Genomic DNA, 24108 nt, shown 5'->3' on the forward strand with positions numbered 1-24108 from the left:
TTTGTAAATATAATAATTTTTAATTTGGAAAATAATATATTTAAGCCTCGTTCTGCTTCTCGCGAGAATTTTCTTTTTCTTGTTTCTCACGAGAAGTCCCATTTCTCACGAGAAACGAGAACGAGATCTCGCTCATAGTTATAAAATGTGTATCGCAAAATGTAAGCAAACTCCAAATGCGCAAATACTTTTCACCATTTTTACATTTTTTTGCCACCCAGCATGTGAACTTTTGCGAACGTTCGGCGCTCATATGAATATCATGAAATATCCACATTGTTTATTTTACCTCTATATTTTACGTATATCCAAAAAATTTTTGAAACCACATTCATGATGTCAGTATCCACTCTAAATATTGTAGAATTAAAAAAATAGCCACATTAGTTATTTTATTGTCCCGATTAAATACAACCCATTATTATTTAACAAAAATTTTCATCATAAATATGAAAATTTTAATTCAAAATATAGTTTTTTTAAATTGTCAAAATGTGATGCAATAGTGTCGAAACTGAATGCAAGTGTCGAAATGTAGTGATACAATGTCAAAATTGAATGCAAAAGTGTCGAAATGTAGTGATAGTGTCGAAATGAGGTGAGAAACCCTGTATTAAACAGCAGGAACTAAACATCCGCTGGAGTCCGTCGGAGTAGTAATGCTATGGTTCTACATCAAATTCCATGTGACCTATAAAATTTTTTGACAAAAGCACATTTTTAAAGATAAAATTTGTGAATCTTAGTAATAAATAAATGAGATTTTGTAGAAGCATTTCTCCTTTTTTTTTTTTAATTCTGTAAATGTCATTCCTTTGATGATAATGACGACCGCAGTATACTCAACAAATTCTTTTATTTGATCATTGATTTTATATATTTTACAATCTTTTATGAATGAAATAATCATAAGCATTTTTAAATCCAAAATTCTTGTTATTTTGTTTTCTTCGCCGTTTTTCTCTCGTGCGGTCTTTATATATTTTTCAGTATTTTAGTTTGATAATAGATCGTTTTTTAAATTTTACCATAAATATATTTTGAAATTCTATATTATATATAATTCTATATTATATTGTTATAAATAACGTATAATACGCAAAAGTATCTTGCTTTAATGATGATGTCTTTAGCCGAGATAATAAGATTAAGCCAAAATTGCACAAATAAAAAATATCGAAGTTGCTTCCAAGCAACAACAATTTCTAAGTAAAAACAAGTCTTTTGAGAGATAAGCAGTCTTCTTTAATTTATGGAAAGATTACTTTTATTTCGTAATGTTTATGTCAGCAAAGTAGGGATGTTGCAATGCTTCATCTGCAGTTGTTCGGTACGCAGGATTAAGAACTAAGTGACTCTAAAAACGATAGGTTTATTAAAACCCCTAAAAACTTCCAAATAAATTAAAATATATTTTAAAATAAACCTGAAGTAGATCTCTTGCAACTGAACTCATTTTTGCAACAACTACATTTAAAGATACAGATGATGTGATGTTGTATTCCTGCAATAAAATATCTTTTTTTTGAAAAATTTCTATAATCATTCATAATTAATTTGATTCAAGTTAAAATTTGAAAAACGTTTAAGTTTACCTTGTATAGAGGCAACTTAGAAACTCCAGGCCACGTGTCTTCACAGGGTGAGCCTAATAACCTTAAACAATATGAATAAAAAAAATGTTTATAAAGTTTTAATATTAATTTATAAGATTGCTAATGAGTTAACATGAAGCAAACAAGATTTTTTTTTTTAATAAACAAGGTGGATTTTACAACAAAGACTTATCATCGCTCTATCACACGACCAAAATGTTGTAACAATTAGTCATATTTAAAAAACAAAGTTTCGGATATTTAAAAATAGTAATAAATACTAATTTTAAGTAAACACCTTTAAAAATAATTTATGTATATATATATATATATATATATATATATATATATATATATATATATATATATATATATAAATATATATATATATATAGTAAAAAAACTAAATAATTATAACACTCGATATATTTAAAACATTACTTGAATTTCACGCAAATAGCGATCATCAGATGTTATAAATCTCAAAAAAAACAACGACAAAAAAAATATATATTAAAAATACAGTGGAGTGTCTTCTTTGATGACATTAAAGTCGTTCATCGTATATTTGTTTTCATGGCGACACTTAGACGCAAGTTCGTTTCGCTTATTTATAGTTAAGACAATGGGGATGAAAATATTTTTCCATCAAGCATAAATTACATGAAAATATTTTTGCATCAAGCATAAATTACATGACTTACCACCAGGTTTAAACGGTTCAGCCTGGTCTAAAATTTTCCACGAAAGGACAGGATTTAAACCTTTCTTTTTAACACTCCACACAAATTTAGAAAGTTCAGTAGAGTTTGACACACTTTCATAACGAAAGGAATTAATGTGCTTGTAAAGGCGATCTTTAAAAGTTTTTCTGTAAGCCCAATGTATTCATTCTTGCTGATTTGTCTTAACATTACATAAATAGATGACATTTTTAGTTAAACATTTTCCATCAAGTGGACATAAATTAATCTGTCGGCAATTGCACGTTGAAGCATTAAGGTTTGAAAAATTTGATAAAATTTTATTGTTATGTGAAGTGATGATGTTGCGAATTTTTGGAAGACAGCTATAGCTAACCTTCAGGTTGTTTCAATTAAACAGTTTTTGGAATTTATGAGATTTTGGGAAGTTTTTATCGATTAAATTTAGGAAAAGTTTGGCTACGTTTGTCTTGACATTAATTGAAAACGGAGGGTTAAACCAAATAATATTTCGTGCACGTGATTTTGCAACTTTTATACAATCATTGGCAACGGCAGTAATGTTTTCTTTAAATCCACTAGACTTGAGGGCACTGTTGCAAAAAGTAGCGGCTCGATTAAAAACTTCATCACTTCTTATACGATTAAATATCATTGAGGGAATAGCTTTAAGAATATTTGGAGGATGGTTCGAATTAACATTGATATATAATGGGATGTCACCTGCTTTTCTATATGGCTGATAAGAATTGTCAGACAAGTTGAGCGAAATGTCAAGAAAGTTAGCAAATTAGAATTTATTGTTATATTGAGTTTGAATTTTTCTTTAAAAAGAATGATAAGATTTTTCTTTATTATTTCCGATTGCGGTCCACTAATACCATTGAAACAGCAAAGCCCGTCATCTCTATATAAACCGTTGGTGCTTAATCCGTATTCTTTGCTGATGGTATATAAAATAAAAAGGCCTACCAGCAGTTCACACAACTCGGCTCCATCAAAGCTTCCCATTGTAATGTCAAAATCGGAATCTCCTGATTTTTTTAACCCACATATTATTTCTTGTAAAAAGTAAGGATTTTCTAGAATGGTAAATAATATCAGTTGTATTATCTGAAATTTGAGTAAAATTTTTGGCGTGAGTCAAAGAATCGTGGAGAAGCTGTTTAGAAATGGAGGGGTAAAAATCAACAATATCATATTGCACAAAAACACAGTTTTTTTTTGTCATTGATGCCATGGAACCATTAAACGTCATTTGTACTACGCCATTGATGGACAAGCGTAGCATTTCTAACTTTCTTGTTAATGTCGTCTAGTAAAGATTTGCTAACTTTTCCTAGCTCAGGCTTAGCAGAGTTGATTAATCGGCACTGAGGGTATTGGCAAAATTCTCTTTGCGGTCTTTTACGGTAATAAATGCTGTTTTCATAGCAAGACGTTCTAATCGATCATCAATACCCAAATTTGTTGCTATTACTTTAGCTTCCATGTTAATATTGTTGTATTGTGTTGTATCAGACTTTTTATGTTTTAGTAATATTATCGATATAAAGTTTTTTATATGAAGGTTTATCAATTTCATAAAGATTTCGAGTTTTATCCGCAAAAATAAACAAGTCTTCCGAAGATTTAATTTTAGCGATATCATTACTTAATTACTAAAAAGAGATATTTTTTAATATATTTAATAAATCATGCTCAAAACTTACAAGATCGGGGTGTCGCGGTGGGCATTTTCTTGTTTTAAGATCGCAATGATAAACAAACTCTTGGTTGGGGTTCTTATCGCACATCAAAGCTTTCCACCTCATTCGTTTTACAACAAGCTCTATTTTCTCTGTTAAGCATTTTAAATATAGTTTTTTTGTTGGAATTGGTATGTTCTTCATTGAGAAGTTGAAATAATGCTGTTTCATCGTTAGAATTATTTATAATAACCAGATTTATTGGAGAGTGCTCAACAAAAAGGAGCAATAATATTGTAATAATTGTGTAAATATTTCTTGTTAAAGAGTGCTCTTGTTAAAGAATGCTTCTTCTTAAACACCATCAAAAAATTAAAAAAAAGTAAAATCAAAAAAAATTTATTGCAAAATTTGTGTTTTAATAACATATAAAAGCATTGGGTTTTAAAAATTCATTTTTAATTTTACTTGTTGTTATTAACTTATTTAAAGGAAAGAAAAAATCACTACTAGCTTTCTCAGGATGATAAAACACACAGTCTGGAGATTCCAAACTCTTTGATGACTATATAAAGTATCTAAAAAATTCTAGGTAAACTTCGTTCTCAGATTCTTAAATTAAACTATTATTTGCACAACAAAAGTCTTTTAAATAAATTATAAACATTTTCAGCAGCCATTAGCATCTAAAAAAACTTGGCAAATTTAGTAAATTAATAACAGAAATTGAATAGTCACTTAATGGAAAACAGTTTGCAAGTGCAGATTTATGTACAACCATGAAGCAATTATTTATGCAGCAAATATGTATCAAGTTTCCCAGCAATAAACAAAGGAGTTTTCTTTGTAACCAAGAAGTTTAAGTCTTTAAATTGTTGTGATTAAAGAGCATACTGATGATTAATGATGATTAAATCAAATTTACAGTACAAAATTAAAGTTTCTTGTAATTTTAATAATTCTCTGTACATCAAGGTTTGAATTTTAGAGCTATAGTGCTACAAGTTTTAAAGTTAAAAAAAACATTAATAGTGGCTATCTCAACCTTAGGGAAATCAATATTTATAAAAACTAGATTAAAATGCTTTGACAAAAAGAGATATAGACAAGAATTAGTATTGTCCACAATTACATATAGTTATATAAATTAAAATAATACCTAAATATTCTTTTTAGTTGATCATCAGTATCACTTCCTGGAAATAATGGGCGACCTGCATTTGCAATTTCTATTTTAAAAAATTATAATTGAAACATGCAACATCTTTCTGGTATTAATTTTGACATTTTTACAAAAACATAGTTGTATAGTTTGCTATAAAAAAATAATAAAAACAAATAAATTTAATTCGATAAAAAGAACTGAAAGTTCTGATTTGCTCGCAACAAACATTTTAGAGAAAAAAAAAATTGTTCAAGATTTTAATTGTAGATGTAGAAGATAACACTGGATTACCAAAAGTTATTAACTTTAAGGTTTGTAAAAAAGTTGTTGAACTAAAAAATACCTCAAGTTTTTGAAGTTAAACAAGTAAATTATTATGTGTAAATTATTTCAGGTATCAAATAAAAATATATTATTTGTTAAAAAAGTTTTGTACACACAAAACTTTAAAGATTTTTCTTCTTCTTTATCTTCTCGATGGTTAAAACAGCTCCGATAATTCACATTGTTAGGTTACTAGGGAAATTGTTGGGTTACTAGGGAAATTGTTGAGTATATTTTTAATTTAAAATGGTGCACATACAAATAGAGATTTTTATCAAAAATCTTCAACTTCATTAAAAATGGATTCTGACATAAAAAAACGATTGCTTTAAAAAAACAAACAACTACTTATTAATTAAGTCCAAAGTCCAAAAGATGGATAGTTTGTTCTAAATTTATAACATAATCAGGAGCATAATATGAGCTTATGTATCAATATGTATTGCACTATTCAGCCCTCGGAATTAAGGTCAGCATTCTGTAATTCTGACCTAACTGTTGACCTAAAAGTGTCTAAGGTCTGCGATTTTTTGCCATCTTCTAAGTTGTTACGATGAAAGATTTTTGTTAAAAATTTTGTGCCAACCTGATGCTGATCAAAAAAAAAGTTTTTTCTAATTCCAAGGGCTGACTAGTTATCAATTATACAAAAATAAATACTTTGAAAATAAATAAAAAAATTACATTTAAGAGCTATGGATATATATTCTTGACTCTGCATTCAGATGGTCATTGAAGGATTAAGGATGCATTCAGTTGGTCATTGAAGATGTAATGATATTTTATTTTCTTAAATAACATAATGTAGTTATCTAATACTTTCTATTAAAAATAAAATATTATTACAAGTTGCATCAAATTCTTTTACAAACATAAAACTTTTGTTGAAAAATAGATTACATTAGTTAAACTCCTGATATATTACACAAAAACTTTTGGTCTACTTTTAATTACGCTTATGTATTAAATTTTTCTATAAAATTTCATATCACGTCGTCAAATCATGTATACATTTTTGATAAGTAAATAAACTTTCAAATTTGAATATCATATATTAATCTTAGTGCTAACTTGAAATATTTAGAAGAAGTAACTGTGGTTATTGAAACATGGAAGCTTTGCATTCCTTGAAAAAGAACTGTCAGAAATTAAAATGATTTATTTTGTATTTCTACTTTGGTGTTTTAAACAAGTAACTTTGCATTAAAAGTTTTATTATGTTTAAACCTTTGATCAAATAATTTAAACAAGATATATTCACAATGATTTCATATATATATATATATATATATATATATATATATATATATATATATATATATATATATATATATATATATATATATATATATATATATATATATATATATATAGAACTCTTAACTGGTTGTCAGAAAGTTTTTCCGTATTTTGTTGACAAAAAGTAAAAATTAAAATGCAAGACTGGACCTTTTTTTTTATTAATTGATAGACTGCCTGCCCCAACCAAACCCTCAGTCGATGTAGCAGCACTCTGTTGCGAGTCAGGCTAAAAGATAGTAGATATAGCAGCACTCCTTTGCGAGTCAGGCTATTTGTCAGAAAAAACATTTTGGTCAATAAAATTTGCATTTTTGCAGTTTTTTTAAAAAACGATTAATTTGTAATTAAATTAATGGTTTTTACTTTCTGACAACTCGCAAATGTTGGACGAAAGTCAAAAGTAATTAAAAGTGACGTATTTGTTGGCATAAGAATCATTTTTTTCCTTCTGTACTCCCCAATGCAACAAACTATATATATATATATATATATATATATATATATATATATATATATATATATATATATATATATATGTAACAACATCTACGGGTTGTGTGTGTATATATATATATATATACATATATATATATATATATATGATTCAAATGTAATATTATTTTCTCAAAAACTAATGTGCATTCTGCCATGTATAGATCTGATGGCAAATTTTGATACTTAAATTCGTCTGAGGCTTTATAATGTTTTGCAAATTTTTAGTTCACCCATTAATACTTGCCTATACTTCATTTCTCCATCAAGTGACTTTTAGAATTTCTTTGATGTGATAAACGTTCAGATTTCCTTTTTTGAAAAACTCTTTGAATGAAAGACTAATTGCATTTAAACTTTGATGCTAAATCTTGTTGAGACTGAGTTAGATTTCAATGAACTGAGTCAACTATCAATTTCGCCTCCTTTTTGTCATCTTGATTTCCAGCCACTTCCTTGTTTTTTGTTTATAGTTTCATTCTCCTTATAATGTTTTAATATCATTAGGTGATTTTGGAACTTTAAATACTTTTGAAATTATTGAATATGAGCATGAGAGATTTTCTATATAAAATTTCAAAATATTTTTTTGATTTTCAGACATTTTATTCAACATTACAAAAATTTATCACATGTAAACATACACCCACTTACAATAAACTACTTAAGTATGCATCATTTAAAGAAAAAATTATTAGTATTGATTAAGTGATTTTTAAGACAACTCTACTTAAAATTGTCCAAAATATAACCAATCATGGTTATCTATGATATCTTTTTTTTTTGTAATTCACCTCTCCAAGGCCAAGAAGGCCACTACAGATAAGGAGGCTACTTGTGGTTATCTGAAACACGAACCTTGACGAACAAAGCTGCTGCGTGGAGGAAGGTGAGCGTGGTACTACCAGGGACATGGTGGGAATTGAACTCGGAACATCTCACTTATGAAACGAGAACTCTACCACTACACCACTACCGCATATGTTATATAAGTGTATGTTATATAAATGTATGATTCAAATATAAGATAAACTATGACTACATAATTATACTTTTTTCAATAAATACAAAATGTCAACAAGTATAACAAATAGTTTTAAATGTAATTATTTAACCTGCAAATATACAGCCTGCTGACCAAATATCAATTGAAGTTGTATAAAGTTTGGCACCCATAAGGACATCAGGTGGACGATACCATAATGTAACTACCTAAAATATGATGATACCATAATGTGATTACCTAAAATTTTAGAATTTAAAATTATTTTACTCAAAAACACAAGAAACAAAAAACCTTAATATTAGCTTTAAAAAAATAAAATGAGTATAGGGTTCGAATTGCAATATCTGGAAATGCTTCCAGTCTTTAATTTTCTAGCTTTTTACAAACCGTAAATTCTGTTTTTATTACTGAACTCAATAGTTGTTATTCGATAAAAAAATATTTATATTGATCTTGAATTATGATATAAAATCTCATTACAAAACCATACTATTATTTTTATTTAAAATTATGATTTAAACTTTATTATTTAATTCGTTTTATAAATCATCAAACAAAACTAGAAAAATAAAGTACCATGTAATTCTTAAAAAGAACCACTAATCACAAGTCTGAAGAAATTTAGCAATGATTAAATACTTTAAATAAAAGAAATCGTGAAGTAAAATATAAAATACTTTTATATCTTATTTAAATCTTATTCAATATTTACTAATAAATTAAATACTCATAACTCTTTTGCAGGTATGTGCACAAAATTAAAGACAGAGGATTTAAAATTTAGACTTTAGTAATTCTTATAGTAATTCTTAATTCTTTTAGTCAATTAATTTTAGTAATTCTTCTTTTTTTTCTATAACTTTTTAATTATATTCCTTAAACTACCTGGTGTTTAAACTACCTGGTGTTTAAACAACCTGGTGTTTAAACTACCTGGTGTTTAAACAACCTGGTGTTTAAACAACCTGGTGTTTAAACAACCTGGTGTTTAAACAACCTGGTGTTTAAACAACCTGGTGTTTAAACAACCTGGTGTTTAAACAACCTGGTGTTTAAACAACCTGGTGTTTAAACAACCTGGTGTTTAAACAACCTGGTGTTTAAACAACCTGGTGTTTAAACTACCTGGTGTTTAAACAAACAATTAAAATATGTAAGTTTTGACTGTTATTATTTTTGTAGTAGTAAATTTATTGTTTTGTTTTTTCATTAATGTTTTCAATATGATAAATTTGACCGTTTCATTAAAACAGTGTTCACCATTTTTAATAAACTGAGAATTTAATGGCCAGAAATATTTCCAGAAATTGCAATTCGAAATCACTTAATTCGAGCATTGGAGTAGCAATTGAAATTATTTTAATAACTTTTTACTTATTATTATTTTTATTATTTTACTGAAGAAAAATTTTGCCTGTTTTGCATAGCAATAGGATTTTTTTTAAAGTTACAGTGTTATGACATTTCTTATCCAGCCAAAGTTAAAGTTACAGTGTTATGACATTTCTTATCCAGCCAAAGTTAAAGTTACAGTGTTATGACATTTCTTATCCAGCCAGAGTTACAGTGTTATGACATTTCTTATCCAGCCAAAATTAAAGTTACAGTGTTATGACATTTCTTATCCAGCCAAAATTAAAGTTATAGTATTATGACATTTCTTGTCCAAAGTTACAAGCTATAAAACCTTACTAATTACAAATCTTATAATTCAATAATTACTTTAATAATATAATAAATATTTATTTGGTTGCTAGGCACATTTGGATTGTTTCTGAATTTATATTTTATACTAAAAAAAATATTTAATAGAAAAAATAATCAACCAGTATTTTTTTTCTACTGAATTATATTCCTGCTTGCAGGTTTAGTATTTGCGGCATGAGATATGACCATGATTTACGGAAACATCCAATAAACTTAAATAAATTTTATAAAGTAACCAGTCTTCTCTGTTTAGCCAGCCCTTTCGCGCTCAAGTCTATTCGCGCTCGCCCACACGTCCGCAAAAACTTTAGCTAGCGCATAAAAAAGCGGTTACCAAAAAAAATAATTGCAATTTTTTTAAATTGCAAAAAAACTTTTTTGTTCATTTGTTTAACTTTTACCAAAAATAGCTTTTTTTTACCAGTCTTTTTTAAAATTATTTTATCTAGTATTTATTCAAAGCATTCATTTCGCCATTTTTATTTTAATTTAAATAGCAGAAAAAATGAATTTTTAAAATCGCGCAGGCTAACTTAAAAATAACCATCCTGCCAGCGCTTTTTCATGTGCTGGCATTAAATTTCAAACGGAGAAGACTGAGTAACCAAAATAATTATTGTATGGTCTAAATGATAATAACATAATTCATAGAATAATCTTGTTGACTTAAATTTAATACAATATTTGGTATTAAAAATTTTTGATATTAAAAATGATTTTATATTTACTCTATATGCATTTACTATGCGCATACTTACTTCAGCTGAGAAACATCTCACAGGAATTCCAAATGCTCGTGCTAAACCAAAATCAGCTAACTTAAGTTCTCCATTCTAAAAATCAAATTTCTTAATTCTTCTTATAGTTAAAAAATATGAATTTTTTATGATTTTGTTAAACAAAGTTTGTAAAATATTTAGATAATAAGTCTATCAGTCTAAAAACATTGTGTCCATTAGTCACATTAAAAAAAAATATTGCGCAAAAATTTTTGTATTTGTATCGAATATCTATATGATTATTAAAGAACTAAAACTATTTTTATTTAAAAAAAACATCTGAATGTATATATATATATATATATATATATATATATATATATATATATATATATATATATATATATATATATATATATATATATATATATATATATATATAAACACTCTTGCTTTGTCCCCTTAAATTTTTACCATAAAATGTAAACTTTATGTTTTTAAAAAAAAAATTCAGAAAAGAGGAAAAAGTTTAAAATCTTTTTTTTAATTGATAGATTGCCTGCCCAAACAAAATCCTTTGGTCTGTGTAGCAACACTCCTTGCATGTTCTACCTATTTTTCAGTTGATGTATGTAAACAGTAAAATAATAAAAATAAAAACATATAGAATGTTTTTATTTTTATTAAAAAAATAAATAACATTCCACTCTATAAAGTTGCAATTTTGTAGTTTTTTAAAAAACAAAAACTTTTAATCTGTTTTCCATTAAATTTGATGATTTTTACAAATGATAATTTTACAAATGATAAAGTTCCAGTTATTTTACAAAATCAATTGATAACTGTGTTTCCAGACTAGTTAAATTTTATGACTATGATTAAATTTTACTTGATTTTGTCACTTTTAAAGACAAAGAGTCGTTAAGAGCTATTTTTTAACACAAACAATAATTTAAATGTTAAACTATAGGTATACATATATATATATACATATATATATATATATATATATATATATATATATATATATATATATATATATATATATATATATATATATATATAAACATATCAGCATGAAAAATAACTGCCGGTCAACAGTCAACGGCCTGTCTGAAATGTCTAAAATTGCTATTTTGACCTCCCCAAATGAATTCTTACCAGCCATGTTTGACCGGTTTTTAAAAAAACAGAGTTTTGAAAAGCAATGTTTTACAAATAATCATGATTTAATTTGGAAAATGCATATACTAAAATTTCATAAAACCATCTTTTATGAAATTTTAAATGAATCAGAGTTTTTTAAAAGGGAGGATTTGCTTAAGAAGTTTAGAGCAAACCCGACCTTTTCAATAACACTGAAACAAATAAGCATTTAAAATAGTTTTATTGTGTACGATAAAATTATCTTTTTTTTTTTTTTTTTTTGCTTCACTTATTTAAATTACTTTCATTTTAATGGTGGTTAAAAAACCTATATTTCATAAATGATTTAAGTTCTTATTATTGTTTTAACAAAAATATTTAATATACCATTTTTATAATAATATAAAAGTATACAATAATTGCTGTATTTAACTGAGAACATTTTTTCTTTTAACTGTACTTTGTGACTTTTTTCTTTTTCTTTAAAATTTTTTATTTATTTTCTCATAAGTTTTTGTTCAAATGTAATAAATGTATGAGCGATTTTAATTTAAAATTTTGTATAATAGGATTCTTAAAAATATATATATTTAGTAAAATCTCATTTTATGTAACACTAGTAATTTTTGTAGTTGTGTTTTATAAAATGATTATTTTTAAAAAGGGGTTTTGTCGTAAAAATCTTAGGTTCCATTGCTCATCTCAAGTTTATTTGACCATTTTTTCTAATAAACCCACAGAATCTACAAAAATATTACAAAAGATTCCAAAAGAAATCAGTGGAAACCTGTTTTTTTTTCATTTGCATTATTTTCTTAATTTAAGTAAGTTTTTGTACAGAAAAAGGAGTTTTGTCGTAAAAATCTTAGTTTTCTTTGCTCACCTCAAGTTTATTTGACCATTTTTTCTAATAAACCCCTAAAATCTTCAAAAATATTACAAAAGATACCAAACGAAATCAGTGAAAACCTGTTTTTTTGTTGCATTTGCATTATTTTCTTATTTTAAGTAAGTTTTTGTACATAAAAAGGGGTTTTGTCGTAAAAATCTTAGGTTCCTTTGTTCACCTCAAGTTTATTTGACCATTTTTTCTAATAAACCCACAGAATCTACAAAAATATTACAAAAGATTCTAAAAGAAATCAGTGAAAACCTGTTTTTTAAATTTTTTTAAGAGAATTACTCATTTTCACAAAAAAGTTTATCGACTTAAAATACTCCTTGAGCTAAAAAACAAATGTATGCCTGGTTGTTTTTAAATTAATTGAACATTTTCTTTAATAAATCCCCAAAATCTACAAAAATATTACAAAAGATACCAAACGAAATCAGTGAAAACCTGATTTTTTGTTGCATTTGCATTATTTTCTTATTTTAAGTAAGTTTTTGAACATAAAAAGCGGTTTTGTCGTAAAAATCTTAGTTTTCTTTGCTCACCTCAAGTTTATTTGACCATTTTTTCTAATAAACCCACAGAATCTACAAAAATATTACAAAAGATTCCAAAAGAAATCAGTGAAAACCTGTTTTTTTGTTGCATTTGCATTATTTTCTTATTTAAAGTAAGTTTTTGTACATAAAAAGGGGTTTTGTCGTAAAAATCTTAGGTTTCTTTGCTCACCTCAAGTTTATTTGACCATTTTTTCTAATAAACCCCTAAAATCTTCAAAAATATTACAAAAGATACCAAACGAAATCAGTGAAAACCTGATTTTTTGTTGCATTTGCATTATTTTCTTATTTTAAGTAAGTTTTTGTACATAAAAAGGGGTTTTGTCGTAAAAATCTTAGTTTCCTTTGCTCACCTTAAGTTTATTTGACCATTTTTTATAATAAACCCACAGAATCTACAAAAATATTACAAAAGATTCCAAAAGAAATCAGTGAAAACCTGTTTTTTTGTTGCATTTGCATTATTTTCTTATTTTAAGTAAGTTTTTGTACATAAAAAGTGGTTTTGTCGTAAAAATCTAAGGTTCCTTTGCTCACCTCAAGTTTATTTGACCATTTTTTCTAATAAACCCACAGAATCTACAAAAATATTACAAAAGATTCCAAAAGAAATCAGTCAAAACCTGTTTTTTTGTTGCATTTGCATTAATTTCTTATTTTAAGTAAGTTTTTGTACATAAAAAGGGGTTTTGTCGTAAAAATCTTAGTTTCCTTTGCTCACCTCAAGTTTATTTGACCATTTTTTCTAATAAACCCACAGAATCTACAAAAATATTACAAAAGATTCCAAAAGAAATCAGTGAAAACCTGTTTTTTTGTTGCATTTGCATTATTTTTTTATTTTAAGTAAGTTTTTGTATATAAAAAGGGGTTTTGTCGTAAATATCTTAGGTTCGTTTGCTCACCTCAAGTTTATTTGACCATTTTTTCTAATAAACCCACAGAATCTACAAAAATATTACAAAAGATTCCAAAAGAAATCAGTGAAAACCTGTTTTTTGTTGCATTTGCATTATTTTCTTATTTTAAGTAAGTTTTTGTAAATAAAAAGGGGTTTTGTCGTAAAAATCTTAGTTTCCTTTGCTCACCTCAAGTTTATTTGACCATTTTTTCTAATAAACCCACAGAATCTACAAAAATATTACAAAAGATTCTAAAAGAAATCAGTAAAAACCTGTTTTTTTGTTCCATTTGCATTATTTTCTTATTTTAAGTAAGTTTTTGTACATAAAAAGGGGTTTTGTCGTAAAAATCTTAGGTTCCTTTGCTCACCTCAAGTTTGATTGACAATTTTTTCTAATAAACCCACAGAATCTACAAAAATATAACAAAAGATTCCAAAAGAAACCAGTGAAAACCTGTTTTTTAAATTTTTTAAGAGAATTACTCATTTTAACAAAAAAGTTTTTCGACTTAAAATACTCCTTGAGCTAAAAAACATATGTATGCCTGGTTGTTTTTAAATTTATTGAACATTTTCTTTAATAAACCCCCAAAATCTACAAAAATATTACAAAAGATACCAAACGAAATCAGTGAAAACCTGTTTTTTTGTTGCATTTGCTTTATTTTCTAATTTTAAGTAAGTTTTTGTACATAAAAAGAGGATTTGTCGTAAAAATCTTAGGTTCCTTTGCTCACCTCAAGTTTATTTGACCATTTTTTCTAATTAACCCACAGAATCTAAAAAAATATTACAAAAGATTCCAAAAGAAATCAATAAAAACCTGTTTTTTTGTTGCATTTGCATTATTTTCTTATTTTAAGTAAGTTTTTGTACATAAAAAGGGGTTTTGTCGTAAAAATCTTAGGTTCCTTTGCTCACCTCAAGTTTATTTGACCATTTTTTTTAATAAACCCACAGAATCTACAAAAATATTACAAAAGATTCCGAAAGAAATCAGTGAAAACCTGTTTTTTTGTTGCATTTGCATTATTTTCTTATTTTAAGTAAGTTTTCGTACATAATAAGGGGTTTTGTCGTAAAAATCTTAGGTTCCTTTGCTAAACTCAAGTTTATTTGACCATTTTTTCTAATAAACCCAAAGAATCTACAAAAATATTACAAAAGATTCCAAAAGAAATCAGTGAAAACCTGTTTTTTTGTTCCATTTGCATTATTTTCTTATTTTAAGTACGTTTTTGTACATAAAAAGGGGTTTTGTCGTAAAAATCTTAGGTTCCATTGCTCACCTCAAGTTTATTGGCAATTTTTTCTATTAAACCCACAGAATCTACAAAAATATAACAAAAGATTCCAAAAGAAATCAGTGAAAACCTGTTTTTTAAATTTTTTAAGAGAATTACTCATTTTAACAAAAAAGTTTATCGACTTAAAATACTTCTTGAGCTAAAAAACATATGTATGCCTGGTTGTTTTTAAATTTATTAAACATTTTCTTTAATAAACCCCCAAAATCTACAAAAATATTACAAAAGATACCAAACGAAATCAGTGAAAACCTGTTTTTTTGTTGCATTTGCTTTATTTTCTAATTTTAAGTAAGTTTTTGTACATAAAAAGAGGTTTTGTCGTAAAAATCTTAGGTTCCTTTGCTCACCTCAAGTTTATTTGACCATTTTTTCTAATTAATCCACAGAATCTACAAAAATATTTCAAAAGATTCCTAAAGAAATCAGTGAAAACCTGTTTTTTTGTTGCATTTGCATTATTTTCTTACTTTATGTAAGTTTTTGTTCATAAAAAGGGGTTTTGTCGTAAAAATCTTAGGTTCCTTTGCTCACCTCAAGTTTATTTGACCATTTTTTCTAATAAACCCACAGAATCTATAAAAATATTACAAAAGATTCCAAAAGAAATCAATGAAAATCTGTTTTTTTGTTGCATTTTCATTATTTTCTTATTTTAAGTAAGTTTTTGTACATAAAAAGGGGTTTTGTCGTAAAAATCTTCGGTTCCTTTGCTTACCTCAAGTTTATTTGACCATTTTTTTTAATAAACCCACAGAATCTACAAAAATATTACAAAAGATTCCAAAAGAAATCAGTGAAAACCTGTTTTTTTGTTGCATTTGCATTATTTTCTTATTTTAAGTAAGTTTTTGTACATAAAAAGGGGTTTTGTCGTAAAAATCTTAGGTTCCTTTGCTCACCTCAAGATTATTTGACCATTTTTTCTAATCAACCCACAGAATCTACAAAAATATTACAAAAGATTCCAAAAGAAATCAGTGAAAACCTGTTTTTTTGTTGCATTTGCATTATTTTCTTATTTTAAGTAAGTTTTTGAACATAAAAAGGGAATTTGTCGTAAAAATCTTAGGTTCCTTTGCTCACCTTAAGTTTATTTGACCATTTTTTTTTTAATAAACCCACAGAATCTACACAAATATTACAAAAGATTCCAAAAGAAATCAGTGAAAACCTGTTTTTTTGTTGCATTTGCATTATTTTCTTATTTTAAGTAAGTTTTTGTACATAAAAAGGGGTTTTGTCGTAAAAATCTTAGGTTCCTTTGCTCACCTCAAGTTTATTTGACCATTTTTTCTAATAAACCCACAGAATCTACAAAAATATTACAAAAGATTCCAAAAGAAATCAGTAAAAACCTGTTTTTTTGTTGCATTTGCATTATTTTTTTATTTTAAGTAAGTTTTTGTACATAAAAAGGGGTTTTGTCGTAAAAATCTTAGGTTCCTTTGCTCACCTCAAGTTTATTTGACCATTTTTTCTAAAAAACCCACAGAATCTACAAAAATATTACAAAAGATTCCCAAAAGAAATCAGTGAAAACCTGTTTTTTAAAATTTTTTAAGAGAATTACTCATTTTCACAAAAAAGTTTATCGACTTAAAATACTCCTTGAGCTAAAAAACATAGGTATGCCTGGTTGTTTTTAAATTAATTGAACATTTTCTTTAATAAACCCCCAAAATCAACAAAAATATTACAAAAGATACCAAACGAATTCAGTGAATTCCTGTTTTTTTGTTGCATTTGCATTATTTTCTTATTTTAAGTAAGTTTTTGTACATAAAAAGGGGTTTTGTCGTAAAAATCTTAGGTTCCTTTGCTCACCTCAAGTTTATTTGACCATTTTTTCTAATAAACCCACAGAATCTACAAAAATATTACAAAAGATTCCAAACGAAAGCAGTGAAAACCTGTTTTCTTGTTGCATTTGCATTATTTTCTTATTTTAAGTAAGTTTTTGAACATAAAAAGGGGTTTTGTCGTAAAAATCTTAGGTTCCTTTGCTCACCTTAAGTTTATTTGACCATTTTTTTTTTAATAAACCCACAGAATCTACACAAATATTACAAAAGATTCCAAAAGAAATCAGTGAAAACCTGTTTTTTTGTTGCATTTGCATTAATTTCTTATTTTAAGTAAGTTTTTGTACATAAAAAGGGGTTTTGTCGTAAAAATCTTAGGTTCCATTGCTCACCTCAAGTTTATTTGACCATTTTTTCTAATAAACCCACAGAATCTACAAAAATATTACAAAAGATTCCAAAAGAAATCAGTGGAAACCTGTTTTTTTGTTGCATTTGCATTATTTTCTTAATTTAAGTAAGTTTTTGTACAGAAAAAGGAGTTTTGTCGTAAAAATCTTAGTTTTTTTTGCTCACCTCAAGTTTATTTGACCATTTTTTCTTATAAACCCCTAAAATCTTCAAAAATAATACAAAAGATACCAAACGAAATCAGTGAAAACCTGTTTTTTTGTTGCATTTGCATTATTTTCTTATTTTAAGTAAGTTTTTGTACATAAAAAGGGGTTTTGTCGTAAAAATCTTAGGTTCCTTTGTTCACCTCAAGTTTATTTGACCATTTTTTCTAATAAACCCACAGAATCTACAAAAATATTACAAAAGATTCCAAAAGAAATCAGTGAAAACCTGTTTTTTTGTTGCATTTGCATTATTTTCTTAATTTAAGTAAGTTTTTGTACAGAAAAAGGAGTTTTGTCGTAAAAATCTTAGTTTTTTTTGCTCACCTCAAGTTTATTTGACCATTTTTTCTTATAAACTCCTAAAATCTTCAAAAATATTACAAAAGATGCCAAACGAAATCAGTAAAAACCTGTTTTTAGTTGCATTTGTATTATTTTCTTATTTTAAGTATGTTTTTAAACATAAAAAGGGGTTTTGTCGTAAAAATCTTACGTTCCTTTGTTCACCTCAAGTTTATTTGACCAATTTTTTAATAAAATAACAGAATCTACAAATATAATACAAAAGATTCAAAAACAAATCAGTAAAAACCTGTTTTTTAAATTTTTTTAAGAGAATTACTCATTTTCACAAAAAAGTTTTTCGACTTAAAATACTCATTGAGCTAAAAAACAAATGTATGCCTAGTTATTTTTAAATTAATTGAACATTTTCTTTAAAATAATCCCAAAATCTACAAAAATATTACAAAAGATACCAAACGAAATCAGTGAAAACCTGATTTTTTGTTACATTTGCATTATTTTCTTATTTTAAGTAAGTTTTTGAACATAAAAAGCGGTTTTGTCGTAAAAATCTTAGTTTTCTTTGCTCACCTCAAGTTTATTTGACCATTTTTTCTAATAAACCCACAGAATCTACAAAAATATTACAAAAGATTCCAGAGGAAATCAGCGAAAACCTGTTTTTTTGTTGCATTTGCATTATTTTCTTATTTAAAGTAAGTTTTTGTACATAAAAAGGGGTTTTGTCGTAAAAATCTTAGGTTTCTTTGCTCACATTAAGTTTATTTGACCATTTTTTCTAATAAACCCCTAAAATCTTTAAAAATATTACATAAGATACCAAACGAATTCAGTGAATACCTGTTTTTTTGTTGCATTTGCATTATTTTCTTATTTTAAGTAAGTTTTTGTACATAAAAAGGGGTTTTGTCGTAAAAATCTTAGGTTCCTTTGCTCACCTCAAGTTTATTTGACCATTTTTTCTAATAAACCCACAGAATCTACAATAATATTACAAAAGATTCCGAAAGAAATCAGTGAAAACCTGTTTTTTTAATTTTTTTAAGAGAATTACTCATTTTCACAAAAAAGTTTATCGACTTAAAATACTCCTTGAGCTAAAAAACATAAGTATGCCTGGTTGTTTTTAAATTAATTAAACATTTTCTTTAATAAACCCCTAAAATCTACAAAAATATTACAAAAGATACCAAACGAAAGCAGTGAAAACCTGTTTTCTTGTTGCATTTGCATTATTTTCTTATTTTAAGTAAGTTTTTGTACATAAAAAGGGGTTTTGTCGTAAAAATCTTAGGTTCCTTTGCTCACCTCAAGTTTATTTGACCATTTTTTCTAATAAACCCACAGAATCTACAAAAATATTACAAAAGATTCCAAAAGAAATCAGTGAAAACCTGTTTTTTTGTTGCATTTGCATTATTTTCTTATTTTAAGTAAGTTTTTGTACATAAAAAGTGGTTTTGTCGTAAAAATCTAAGGTTCCTTTGCTCACCTCAAGTTTATTTGACCATTTTTTTTTATAAACCCACAGAATCTACAAAAATATTACAAAAGATTCCAAAAGAAATCAGTCAAAACCTGTTTTTTTGTTGCATTTGCATTAATTTCTTATTGAAGGTAAGTTTTTGTACATAAAAAGTGGTTTTGTCGTAAAAATCTAAGGTTCCTTTGCTCACCTCAAGTTTAATTGACAATTTTTTCTAATAAACCCACAGAATCTACAAAAATATAACAAAAGATTCCAAAAGAAACCAGTGAAAACCTGTTTTTTTGTTGCATTTGCATTATTTTCTTATTTTAAGTAAGTTTTCGTACATAATAAGGGATTTTGTCGTAAAAATCTTAGGTTCCTTTGCTAAACTCAAGTTTATTTGACCATTTTTTCTAATAAACCCACAGAATCTACAAAAATATTACAAAAGATTCCAAAAGAGATCAGTGAAAACCTGTTTTTTTGTTCCATTTGCATTATTTTCTTATTTTAAGTACGTTTTTGTACATAAAAAGGGGTTTTGTCGTAAAAATCTTAGGTTCCATTGCTCACCTCAAGTTTATTTGACAATTTTTTCTATTAAACCCACAGAATCTACAAAAATATAACAAAAGATTCCAAAAGAAATCAGTGAAAACCTGTTTTTTAAATTTTTTAAGAGAATTACTCATTTTAACAAAAAAGTTTATTGACTTAAAATACTTCTTGAGCTAAAAAACATATGTATGCCAGGTTGTTTTTAAATTTATTAAACATTTTCTTTAATAAACCCCTAAAATCTACAAAAATATTACAAAAGATAGCAAACGAAATCAGTGAAAACCTGTTTTTTTGTTGCATTTGCTTTATTTTCTAATTTTAAGTAAGTTTTTGTACATAAAAAGAGGTTTTGTCGTAAAAATCTTAGGTTCCTTTGCTCACCTCAAGTTTATTTGACCATTTTTACTAATTAATCCACAGAATCTACAAAAATATTACAAAAGATACCAAACGAAATCAGTGAAAACCTGTTTTTTTGTTGCATTTGCTTTATTTTCTAATTTTAAGTAAGTTTTTGTACATAAAAAGAGGTTTTGTCGTAAAAATCTTAGGTTCCTTTGCTCACCTCAAGTTTATTTGACCATTTTTTTTAATTAATCCACAGAATCTACAAGAATGTTACAAAAGATTCCAAAAGAAATCAGTGAAAACCTGTTTTTTTGTTGCATTTGCATTATTTTCTTACTTTATGTAAGTTTTTGTTCATAAAAAGGGGTTTTGTCGTAAAAATCTTAGGTTCCTTTGCTCACCTCAAGTTTATTTGACCATTTTTTCTAATAAACCCACAGAATCTATAAAAATATTACAAAAGATTCCAAAAGAAATCAATGAAAATCAGTTTTTTTGTTGCATTTGCATTATTTTCTTATTTTAAGTAAGTTTTTGTACATAAAAAGGGGTTTTGTCGTAAAAATCTTCGGTTCCTTTGCTCACCTCAAGTTTATTTGACCATTTTTTTTAATAAACCCAGAGAATCTACAAAAATATTACAAAAGATTCCAAAAGAAATCAGTGAAAACCTGATTTTTTGTTGCATTTGCATTATTTTCTTATTTTAAGTAAGTTTTTGTACATAAAAAGGGGTTTTGTCGTAAAAATCTTAGGTTCCTTTGCTCACCTCAAGATTATTTGACCATTTTTTCTAATAAACCCACAGAATCTACAAAAATATTACAAAAGATTCCAAAAGAAATCAGTGAAAACCTGTTTTTTTGTTGCATTTGCATTATTTTCTTATTTTAAGTAAGTTTTTGTACATAAAAAGGGGTTTTGTCGTAAAAATCTTAGGTTCCTTTGCTCACCTCAAGTTTATTTGACCATTTTTTCTAATAAACCCACAGAATCTACAAAAATATTACAAATAATTCCAAAAGAAATAAGTGAAAATATGTTTTTTTGTTGCATTTCCATTATTTTCTTATTTTAAGTAAGTTTTTGTACATAAAAAGGGGTTTTGTCGTAAAAATCTAAGGTTTCTTTGCTCACCTCAAGTTTATTTGACCTCTTTTTCTAATAAACCCACAGAATCTACAAAAATATTACAAAAGATTCCAAAAGAAATCAGTGAAAACCTGTTTTTTAAATTTTTTTAAGAGAACTACTAATTTTCACAAAAAAGTTTATCGACTTAAAATACTCCTTGAGCTAAAAAACATAGCTATGCCTGGTTGTTTTTAAATTAATTGAACATTTTCTTTAATAAACCCCTAAAATCTACAAAAATATTACAAAAGAAACCAAACGAAATCAGTGAAAACCTGTTTTTTTGTTGCATTTGCATTATTTTCTTATTTTAATTAAGTTTTTGTACATAAAAAGGGGTTTTGTCGTAAAAATCTTAGGTTCCTTTGCTTACCTCAAGATTATTTGACCATTTTTTCTAATAAACCCACAGAATCTACAAAAATATTACAAAAGATTCCAAAACAAATCAGTGAAAACCTGTTTTTTTGTTGCATTTGCATTATTTTCTTATTTTAAGTAAGTTTTTGTACATAAAAAGGGGTTTTGTCGTAAAAATCTTAGGTTCCTTTGCTCACCTCAAGTTTATTTGACCATTTTTTCCAATAAACCCAGGGAATCTACAAAAATATTACAAAAGATTCAATAAGAAATCAGTGAAAAACTGTTTTTTTGTTGCATTTGCATTATTTTCTTATTTTAAGTAAGTTTTTGTACATAAAAAGGGGTTTTGTCGTAAAAATCTTAGGTTCCTTTGCTCACCTCAAGTTTATTCGACCATTTTTTCTAATAAACCCACAGAATCTACAAAAATATTACAAAAGATTTCAAAAGAAATCAGTGAAAACCTGTTTTTTAAATTTTTTTAAGAGAACTACTAATTTTCACAAAAAAGTTTATCGACTTAAAATACTCCTTGAGCTAAAAAACATAGCTATGCCTGGTTGTTTTTAAATTAATTGAACATTTTCTTTAATAAACCCCTAAAATCTACAAAAATATTACAAAAGATACCAAACGAAATCAGTGAAAACCTGTTTTTTTGTTGCATTTGCATTATTTTCTTATTTTAAGCAAGTTTTTGTACATAAAAAGGGGTTTTGTCGTAAAAATCTTAGGTTCCTTTGCTCACCTCAAGATTATTTGTCATTTTTTCTAATAAACCCACAGAATCTACAAAAATATTACAAAAGATTCTAAAAGAAATCAGTGAAAACCTGTGTTTTTGTTGCATTTGCATTATTTTCTTATTTTAGGTAAGTTTTTGTACATAAAATGGGGTTTTGTCGTAAAAATCTTAGGTTCCTTTGCTCACCTCAAGTTTATTTGACCATTTTTTCTATTAAACCCACAGAATCTACAAAAATATTACAAAAGATTCCAAAAGAAATCAGTGAAAACTTGTTTTTTTGTTGCATTTGCATTATTTTCTTATTTTAAGTAAGTTTTTGTACATAAAAAGGGGTTTTGTCGTAAAAATCTTAGGTTCCTTTGCTCACCTCAAGTTTATTTGACCATTTTTTCTAATAAACTTACAGAATCTACAAAAATATTACAAATGATTCCAAAAGAAATCAGTGAAAACCTGTTTTTTTGTTGCATTTGCGTTATTTTCATATTTTAAGTAAGTTTTTGTACATAAAAAGGGGTTTTGTCGTTAAAATCTTAGGTTCCTTTGCTCACCTCAAGTTTATTTGAACATTTTTTCTAATAAACCCACAGAATCTACAAAAATATTACAAAAGATTCCAAAAGAAATCAGTGCAAACATTTTTTTTGTTGCATTTGCATTATTTTCTTATTTTAAGTAAGTTTTTGTACATAAAAAGGGGTTTTGTCATAAAAATCTTAGGTTCCTTTGCTCACCTCAAGTTTATTTGACCATTTTTTCTAATAAACCCACAAAATCTACAAAAATATTACAAAAGATTCTAAAAGAAATCAGTGAAAACCTGTGTTTTTGTTGCATTTGCATTATTTTCTTATTTTAGGTAAGTTTTTGTACATAAAATGGGGTTTTGTCGTAAAAATCTTACGTTCCTTTGCTCACCTCAAGTTTATTTGACCATTTTTTCTATTAAACCCACAAAATCTACAAAAATATTACAAAAGATTCCAAAAGAAATCAGTGAAAACCTGTTTTTGTGTTGCATTTGCATTATTTTCTTATTTTAAGTAAGTTTTTGTACATAAAAAGGGGTTTTGTCGTAAAAATCTTAGGTTCCTTTGCTCACCTCAAGTTTATTTGACCATTTTTTCTAATAAACCCACAGAATCTACAAAAATATTACAAAAGATTCCAAAAGAAATCAGTGAAAACCTGTTTTTTTGTTGCATTTGCGTTATTTTCATATTTTAAGTAAGTTTTTGTAC

General features: G+C 26.5%; 1 protein-coding gene across 2 annotated transcripts; it reads right to left on the reverse strand.

Moving 5' to 3' along the window:
• Window positions 1–839: 839 nt before the first annotated feature.
• LOC100197614 (cyclin-dependent-like kinase 5) lies at window positions 840–10864 on the reverse strand. 2 transcript variants are annotated; one of them, XM_065810702.1, is made up of 6 exons: window positions 10742–10864; window positions 8386–8482; window positions 5147–5216; window positions 1596–1656; window positions 1427–1504; window positions 840–1357 (listed from the first exon to the last, which is right to left on the reverse strand). In XM_065810702.1, exons 2-6 carry the CDS (start codon window positions 8444–8446, stop codon window positions 1268–1270), a joined length of 360 nt encoding a protein of 119 aa, XP_065666774.1. In that variant the 5' UTR covers window positions 8447–8482; window positions 10742–10864; the 3' UTR covers window positions 840–1267. The 2 variants fall into 2 exon arrangements, with proteins under 2 accessions (XP_065666774.1, XP_065666775.1); XM_065810703.1 differs by having other exon boundaries at window positions 8386–8513.
• Window positions 10865–24108: the final 13244 nt, after the last annotated feature.

Source organism: Hydra vulgaris, chromosome 11, assembly GCF_038396675.1.
Source record: "Hydra vulgaris chromosome 11, alternate assembly HydraT2T_AEP".
In the NCBI taxonomy this organism is placed as follows: domain Eukaryota; kingdom Metazoa; phylum Cnidaria; class Hydrozoa; order Anthoathecata; family Hydridae; genus Hydra; species Hydra vulgaris.